Source organism: Tubulanus polymorphus, chromosome 9 (genome assembly GCF_964204645.1).
Source record: "Tubulanus polymorphus chromosome 9, tnTubPoly1.2, whole genome shotgun sequence".
Classification (NCBI taxonomy): Eukaryota; Metazoa; Nemertea; class Palaeonemertea; order Tubulaniformes; family Tubulanidae; genus Tubulanus; species Tubulanus polymorphus.
This window is the reverse complement of record NC_134033.1, coordinates 14279726-14288748: the sequence shown is the minus strand read 5'-3', so window position 1 is coordinate 14288748 and position 9023 is coordinate 14279726. Positions and strand designations below refer to the sequence as shown.

General features: G+C 41.6%; 2 protein-coding genes across 2 annotated transcripts; one reads left to right on the top strand and one right to left on the bottom strand.

The window, feature by feature from the left end:
- Positions 1 to 197: 197 nt before the first annotated feature.
- On the top strand, positions 198 to 4809 carry LOC141910828 (uncharacterized). The gene is made up of 8 exons (XM_074801667.1): positions 198 to 292; positions 433 to 523; positions 803 to 871; positions 1223 to 1342; positions 1690 to 2082; positions 2677 to 2763; positions 2868 to 2960; positions 3433 to 4809. The coding sequence occupies exons 2-8, from the start codon at positions 505 to 507 to the stop codon at positions 4527 to 4529; spliced, it is 1878 nt and encodes a 625-aa protein (XP_074657768.1). The 5' UTR covers positions 198 to 292; positions 433 to 504; the 3' UTR covers positions 4530 to 4809.
- A 43-nt stretch (positions 4810 to 4852) lies between these two features.
- On the bottom strand, positions 4853 to 7553 carry LOC141910829 (uncharacterized). Its single transcript, XM_074801668.1, has 4 exons — positions 7433 to 7553; positions 6437 to 6653; positions 5423 to 5582; positions 4853 to 5149 (listed from the first exon to the last, which is right to left on the bottom strand). Exons 2-4 carry the CDS (start codon positions 6609 to 6611, stop codon positions 4903 to 4905), a joined length of 582 nt encoding a protein of 193 aa, XP_074657769.1. The 5' UTR covers positions 6612 to 6653; positions 7433 to 7553; the 3' UTR covers positions 4853 to 4902.
- Between the last annotated feature and the right edge of the window lie 1470 nt (positions 7554 to 9023).

The following is a 9023-nucleotide window of genomic DNA, read 5'->3' as shown; positions in this document are numbered from 1 at the left end:
GCTGTTACATTAATCAACTAATAGCGATTGATGACATCGAGGTTATCAGCTTGATACAGTTGAAGAATCGAAGAAAAAAGCTCAAATTCTGCGAACAAACGATTAAAGCCCGATTCCAATTATACGGATTCGAACCCGATAAGCCTCGGCCTACCCTCGCTTGCCGAGAGTGTAGTAGACTGGTTACCGGTCTCCATCGTCAATTCAAAAAAGTCCACTCAATAAAGTATTTTAGAATACATTTTCGCCGATTTTGAAGACTTTAGAAACTCGTGTCAAGCATGTGACAAAAGTAAGAATAATCATTCTTGTTTTACCTTTACTCTACTAAGTTACAACTAACAAATTTATTCGCTGATTTTAATAATTTCCCAAATCAAAAACTGAATCAACCCTTTCCCAAATAAAAAAAGGCCTCTATTTTTTTTTTAGGTTGATGGATGTAGGTTATATAGGTGGTTTAATACAAAAAAGATCCTCCCGACGGTGTATGTGTAGTTAATCATGGTAGTCCTCTCGCTAGGTAATATCTCGTTTTTAATATGTCATATCGAAGACGAGGGAAAATTAATCCAGTCAAACCAGATCATATTTATCCTGTAACTTATGATCGTGGACAATCAAAAATAGATAGACTTAAGCAGAGTATGATTAAGAAAATCGAATCTATCTGACCTTTGGTTTCCCCATGATCTTATACGAAGCTGAAAATCTTTGGTGAAAAAAGTCGTTGAGTTCGAATATTTTTTCGATAAGGATCTGTCATCCGACTGATGATTGGTGTATTCGTTGTATATTTCAGGATTGCCGAGAGTGACGTTAACTCAACATCTAACCGATCAAACGGGTGACGTTATACATCTAGAATTAGGTAAAACCATAACATTCGGAGCCATCCTTTTCACTAGTGGACAGCTCCAATTCTCCCAGCAGCATGTAGGAGACATCCCACATGCTAGTGGATGGCTCCTGGTTTTCATTAATCGTATTTATTAGGAGTCGCCATAGAAATATTCAAATCATTGCGCGTTCTTGAATGGGTGGCTCCAGGGGAACTTCTCCAAACTTCACCGCATTTGGAAACATCCCTTTTTCCAATGAGTGGATCCACGGCTAATTTTTACAGCATTCCTAAACGTACTACATTTCTAGTGGGTAGCTCCGGCTAGACCGGGCTATCGACATCCGATTGGCATTCATTATCTGCTTCGTTTTTTTATAGAGGTTTCGAGCAAGACGATTTTTGACTGTTTGAAAAATAATCCCGAGATTCTAGATCGGGCGGTCGATTCGGCTGACGCGGAATCATGGGACAGGTGGACGAGCGCGCGACTGAAGTCAGGTACTTGGAGTAATCGTAAGCTGGGCGTTTCAGATTCAGTGTCCTGATATGTTTTTGAGCAACTTCCTCCGATTGCGATATTGAGAGGTTGTTAAAAAACTGTTGCAAAGGCTAAAAAAGATGATACCTTGTTTCTCCTACTAATCGGCCTGGTCACTTTAGTAAACGGGGATAAAATTTCTATAGCAGCCGGGTCTGTTTACTGTTAGCTTGATCATGATTTTTTTTAAAGTTATGTACAGGGTAGGTGGCTGGCTGAGCCTTACACTCGGGGGGGGGGGGGAAAGGAAAAATGAGGTCTCAATCTATTTAAGCCTCATCATTATCTGTTTTCTGTATTTTTACAGCACCAGTAACTGGTAACAACGAAGTCCATCTGGAGCCGAGCGATAATTCATCATTTTCATCCGTTCCTCGAGGAGATGATTCACCGAATAAATTCAACAGCGATGAGAATTTTGTCACGGATACTCGTCGCGTCGGGGAAGAACGGACGGATCGGGGGACCGAGGAACGGCGACAAAAACACAAACGAAAAATAAAACCGAATCGTTTCAAAAGCGCAGACGACGCCGATCGAAGCGAGGACTGGACTCCGCAGATGGCGGCTCGGCTCGGAGATTCAACGGAGAGATCGTCGAGGAAACCGTGCACGCGACGAGCAGCGGCGGCGCGGACCCGGACGGGGCCGGTGGAGACCCAGATAGCGGCGGCGCGGGACCCAATCTCAAACACATCAGGTATAGTTTCACGGTTTCAGCCATATTTTTATGTCGGCATTTAATTTTTTTCATCTGCTGCCTCGACCCTGCGCTCCATCAAACAAACTGAACACAAAAAATTGGAAATTGGAAGAGTTTAAATTCAGAACTTCACCCTAGACATTTTTGATTGAAAATGAACTACAATCATGAGACATTAGACATTTTATCAGCACACTTTCAAAAACTGATAGTCCACACTTCACATGTGTTTAGGACTTCAGCCGGGACAATTTTAATTGAAAAGTAACTACAATCATGAGATATTAGACATTTTATCAGCTCACTTTCAAAAACTGATCATCCACACTTCACACGTGTTCAGAACTCACCTGAGACATTTTTTATGGAAATGAACTACAAACACCAGGCATTAGACATTTTATCAGCGCAAGTTCAAAAACTGATCATCCACACTTCACATGTGTTTAGGACTTCAGTCAAGACACTTTTAATTGAAAATGAACTACAATCATGAGATATTAGACATTTTATCAGCACAATTTCTAAAACTGAACGTCGACGCTTCCCCATATTTCGATATTATTTCAATGTTTCTCTATTTCGATTCAGTTTCTGGTGAAGATCTCGATGCGGTCGCACGTAACGGGTCGAAAAAGCGAGGACGTCCACGAAAAACAACGAACGCAACAACAAACCGTAAGTGAGCGTGTTATCTATGATCGGTATATCGTAACTATGTGAGGAGGAATGTAGTTCTTCTTAAAGACGAACTGTGAGAAAACATGTTGTTTTATTTCCAGATACAGAAACGACCTTTTCGAAAAACACGAATGAACCGCAGTCGATTCGATGCGAGGATAACATCTCAACTGTAGATAAAGAACGAATTTCAGGTAAAAAGGGATTGAAGAATATTTTTGCACTGCTATATAGAGACAGACCTGACTACGACATCCGGAGGGTGGCGCACTTACCTTGAAATCAGGGAAAGTCAGGGAAATATGTTGGGATTGCTAGATCCGGAAATTTCCTTTACTTCGAAATAATCAGGGAATCTTGTAAAAAAGCTAAAAATCAGCGTAATTTGTTGAGATTGCTCGATGGATCGAACAGTTCCCGTTTATGTCTTTCGTATTTTGATCTGGTCGTTTATTGATTGGATTCTTAGTAGAGATCAAGTCGGGGAATAGTCTTGGAAAAATGTGACCGCCTTGAATATTTACTCCGCTTTGGAGTTCATTCAGTCCGGTGATTATAGAATATTATATATCATCATCTTGTTTATATTTGAACAAAGTATGATTATCGTAAATTATTATTATTATTATTATTATTATTATTGAATTTCGAATGTTATCGTTTCAGCGAATGGAGACGAGCGCCGGGCGGCCGTCGACGATCGTCCGAGCCGATCGTTCGACTGCGACGCGTGCGACAAAACGTTCGCGACGTCGAACGCGCTGCGCAGTCACCGAACGACGGTGCACTCGTCGGCGCGCGTACACAAGTGCGCGCAGTGCGACAAGTCGTTCAAAACGAAAGGCACGCTGACAACGCACGAACGCATTCACACCGGCGACAAGCCGTACGCGTGCGACGTGTGCGACCGCCGGTTCACGCAAGCCAGCAACCTGCGCACGCATAAACTCATGCACACCGGCGTTAAACCGTACGTCTGCGACGACTGCGGCGCCGCCTTCCGGCAAAAAGGCGATTTAACCTCGCATAAACTGTCGCACACCGGCGAGCGTCCGTTTTTGTGTTCGTTTTGCGGTAAAGGCTTCGGCAAAAATTACTTACTGAAACAGCACGTTTTCTTGCACACGGGCGACCGGCCGCACACGTGTGCGCTGTGCGACAAGACGTACGCGCGACGCGAGTCGTTGCGGCTGCACATGCGTCTGCACCGCGGCATCAAACCGTACAAGTGCGACCAATGCGAACGCGCGTTCACGAACAACAGCGCGTTGAAGGACCACCGGCGATACCACACCGGCGACAAGCCGTGGGCGTGTCCGGTGTGCCCGTCGAAATTCATCCACCGCAGCCATCTGCGCGCGCATTTCAAACGGCAACACGTCGACAAAGAAGCGGCGAAATCGCTAGTCGTCGGTGGCGCCGCCGTGGCGGTCGAGCAGACGGATATCGCGTTCGACGCGAACAACGCGACGGAAATCGTTTTGAGCAACGCGCAGTTGAACGCGTTGAGACTCGTCGGAGGCTGCATCGATATCGGCGAAGTTTCGCCTCAAACGATGGACGCCGTCGTGGCGCCCTCTACGTCGATTACGGATAACGCGATGTATCATCCGGCGTTCTGGGAGTTGCAGCAGGTGGCGTCGGCGGTATTGTGCAATAATAATGAGATGCAACATCATCAGCAGCAGCAGCAGCAGCAGCAACAGGAACTGATGCATAACGTAACTGCTAGCAATGACCAGAATTATTTGATACAGCATTAACCATTACAGGTCCCTAAGACTCCTTGATTCCTAAAAAAAAACTCTTACTAAACTGAAATGCTTGAAGCTTCTTCAAGTCGAGCAAAATGCCCTAAATTTCTTCAAAACTCCTTCGATTTTGGAAATTAAGCAATTAGAAATATACGGTAGATTATGCGGAATCGGAACATATGCAACCAGAGTTAAGGTAGTGTAAAGGATGAAAATGTGAAATTTATTGCGGTTTTCCATTATATATGAATGAAGTCACTTGTTAGAATAGTGTTAGTATGCAGACAAACTGCATTTATGGAATTTGTGAGATCTGTTTTTTTTTTCACAAAATTTTTGACCAAAACATTAAAACGATTTTAAGATGTGATTTCCTTTTCTTCTAGTTATTGTTTTGTTGATCGCATTGTGATGTCTCGTACATTTCGGTGACGTTTTTACCGTCGAATTCGGCGTGGAATTTGTCGAAATCTTTTTGTTTATAGTGATCGCTGTTTTCGCAAATTCGCGGTCTCGAGCAACAGGTCGCCAGGTCGGTTCGAACCGAGCCTTGTTCGCCGCGGTAGCAGTGCTGTATGTAGTCGCGCACGCGGTCGCACGTTCCGAAAAACCACATCCCTTCGCTGCATCTGAAAGAGAAAACAACCGATTTCACTTACATCAGCCGTCAACCTGTTGCCTTGAATCTGGACCCCTCAGACATTCACCACCATACTGTGGGTCTAACATCTAATAATAATTCAGTTCTTTAAAGTGTGCTGATAAAATGTCTAATGTCTGGTGTTTGTAGTTTATTCTCTGGTGAAGTTCTGAACACATGTGAAGTGGTGACGATCTGAGGGGTTGTGGCGTCGAGGCCGCGGATTGAAGGCTCGTGTCCACTTTCTAGCCACTATACTCACGGTTTACAGGCTCCCAACATTTTCTTAGGGTAACATTTACACTCGACACATCCAAACTGTGTGCCGTTTTCCTCGAGTTGCAGTTCGGGCAGAAATTTCCCGTAATTCTTTCGTCTGTCCTCGTCGACTTCGTCACCGAAGATTTTCTTGCAACCAGTCTCTGAAGTCGACAAGGATAATCGGTGTTTTAAGCACCTTCTTCACAAAGGACATTAAATATCAAAACTAAGAGGCTGTCTGTATATAGGCCTATGGCTTTCTTTCATGGTAAACGATGATATGCTATGATATTGACATATTTCTTTTCGTTAAGTATATAGATTGTGAAATCAATCATTAGTCCTGCACTGGTTTGTACGATTCCTGAAAATTACTCATTCATTTCCAGCAAGGTTTATAAGCCGACCAATGACCAACTTGATTCAAAGATTTCTGAGTACACGCACTTTTTCGAAATATCTATAATAATATACGAGTCATTGAAACACGCTTAGAATCGCAGCGAAACAAACAAAACGTACGAAATCATATACATTTGAAGAGTAAAATGTTTGAAAACATAAGTTGAACCGAAAAGTTTTGGCGGTTTCCTAACGACTATTTATCAGGTATTGGTGTAATCAGGGTCCAATTTCATGAAAACGGTAAAACAAAAATATTGGCATAATTGCTATTTGGTTACTTTGATGTTTTCAATGAGGACAAAAATTCAAAATCAACCTTTCTAAGCTTAAACGTATTCATGAATGTGTATATACCCAAACAAAGTCGCAGCAACGTTTTAGATTCAATAAATTTCAATTAGTCATGTCATTCGCTACTGGTATACTTTTTGAGGAATAAATCCGAAAACATGAAATTTCCGAGAGGATGAGGCGAGCATAAAATTTGCAGGTTTTAACGATCTTTTGAATTGTATGAAAGCAGGGGTTCCTCCGACACAGCCCCCTAAATCCGCCCCTGAGTTTATACGTTACCCCTTAACACAAACTCTACGTTCAACTACCAACTTACCGTCGAGTGATATCTGACCGTAAAATACTTCGGGCGGCGGAGCTGGAGGAGATGGAGGTCCCTTTGGAGGAGATGGTGGTCCGGCCTGATTTGTTGGTCCTTTCGGCGACATCGCGTCGAGTAGAGAAGCGGTGATTAACACGGTCAAACTGGTAACCAATAGAAGACCGTCCATTCTGAGAGGTTTCAACCGAGAGGCGCGTCGTGTCGGCTGCTTCTGGAAGACAGACGACAGACATTGCGGTTAATGACGCACCGACATTTATTCAAGAAACAATTAAAGTGCTTTTCGAAGTAATTAGTCGTCACGAGCTGAAACGATCTCGCGGAAGTCAACACTCAAATGTTTCAAATTGCAGCTGCTGTTTTTTTTTTGGTGTAATTAATCAAACTGTGGCTCTCAATATCTGATGATATGACTCCCGAGGGAGGAATGAGCGGAAACAAAAGACGTGATCACACGGAGACCATATGGCCCGGGCCAAAATTGCCCGAGTCAAATTTGATCCGACTTTTTGGCCAAACAGACACGGGCCCATTGGGCACCCGTGTGAATAGTTGTTTCGGGCCAAAAACGCTCGTGTGATCGCGGCTAGGTACTAGAAAAAAGGAAAGAAATATCGAGGTATGTGGCCAATGAAAAATCTAAGAAGCGCGGCGGCGTAGATAATTTCAGAGTACACGTAATTGCTTCAAACACAAGTACGTAGATAAAGGTATACTCCCAAAATCGGAATTTACTTTCATTTCCAATTTGATTACTATTTTAATGCTCCCTAACCCTACATATGGTACTCGTAGTCTTTGCACAACATCCGTGCACGTCCTTACTTTTTTTTTTATTTCAAAGCGTCACCCTTTCTTCTCAAAATAATCACTGAGGTTTTTTTGTTAATTAAGAAAACTTAATTTGATCATGGACTTTAAAGCAAAATTGTTTTATCGTTCATTATCGTACATTAGGCCTGCATTTAAGTTGTAATTACTTGCGCTTACCCGACAAATTGATATCGAATGTTCGTAGGCTTACAACTTCTCGTTGAGTGGGGGCTGATGACAGACGCGCGCAGGTGTTATCGAACCTGTCTCTTTTTAACCACAGTTCATTTCATTTTCCATATACGATCATCGCATGAGTTAATCAAAGCCATGCTTTAGAAAGAAAATATAGTTTTGTCGTTTTGTCAAAAGCCCTTAACCCTCTCTGACTGCCTCGCAAAGATCAACCACAAATCACCAAATCACGTATTGACTACGTATTTGATTGCTAAAGATGAGGATTTCTTTTTTGGTCAATCTTTCACGTTCATCGTCCGATTCGATAGGCTCGTGAAAGTGCTATCCTCATCCTGCCCCAGTTCAAGTCAACAGAATCCAAAGCCCGCAACATCAAAGTTTCCATGTTATCGGTTTACACTAAACACAAGAGTTTCAAAGACCTCCTAACATCGTCGCAGCTTAAACCGTCGCAGCTTAGAGGTGCCCCCTTACCGAGTCCCCTATAACGGCAATCATCTTCATCATGATACTTCCGGCGTCTCTAATTCTTCTCACTCCAGGTTTTCGCGAAGAAATCCCGTCAACCCGATACGTCGCGTCCAGAGCAACAAACAAAGAAACAAACAGGACCTTCGACTTCTGATCAGGTATTCAATTTTCTCCAAACTATTTTGGGGATAAAAGTTTTGGCTGACTTGACAGCTGAGTTTCCGACTACCGAAAAGCTGACTTTGAAAGACAATTTTGTGAATTTAAAAGGGAAATGAATTTAACAATTCGATCTCGACCGGGCCGCTTCATCGGCTTCTCAGGGTAAATTGAAATTCAAATAGGAAAGTCACTCATTGACCGATTGCTTAGATATATATACAATCAAGGTGAATTCAAAATTTCTGATTAGAAACTGATCCGTCTTACGGCATAGATTGTATATGGTGTTGTTGCAACATTTTCATTGGATGATCAAATCATGTAATTCGGCAAACCTAATGTTGTTCTATGATGATACCAGTTTTACTGGTTTCATTGAGTCCGGAGTTCTCATTCCTTCAAGTAGACAACGAATGTCTGAGACGATGTATTCAAAAAAGTATAAAGTGATTTATATATATATATATATATATATATATATATATATATATATATATATATATATATATATATATATATATATATATATATATATATATATATATATATATATATATATATATATATATATATATATATATATATATATATATATATATATATATATATATATATATATATATATTAAAGAAAAATAGATAATTTTTTGTTGTTTGTATTGAATCAGTGCCAGGGTAATCACTGGGCGCGAACCACGGACACCCCTGTTCATCCTCTATTCTGCATACATCCAAGCTCAACCAATGTGAAACAATAAACCATGGAAGTGTGTACCATCAGTGATCATGTAGGCCATCTTGCATACCGTGGAATACGATTTTTTCAATTGTTCAGACTAATATATATTCGACCGTGATTGACATTAGTGCAATGGAAAAACTTGAAATTGAATTCAGCCAAACATTTATTTATAAGTATACACTTAATATTCGAGTAA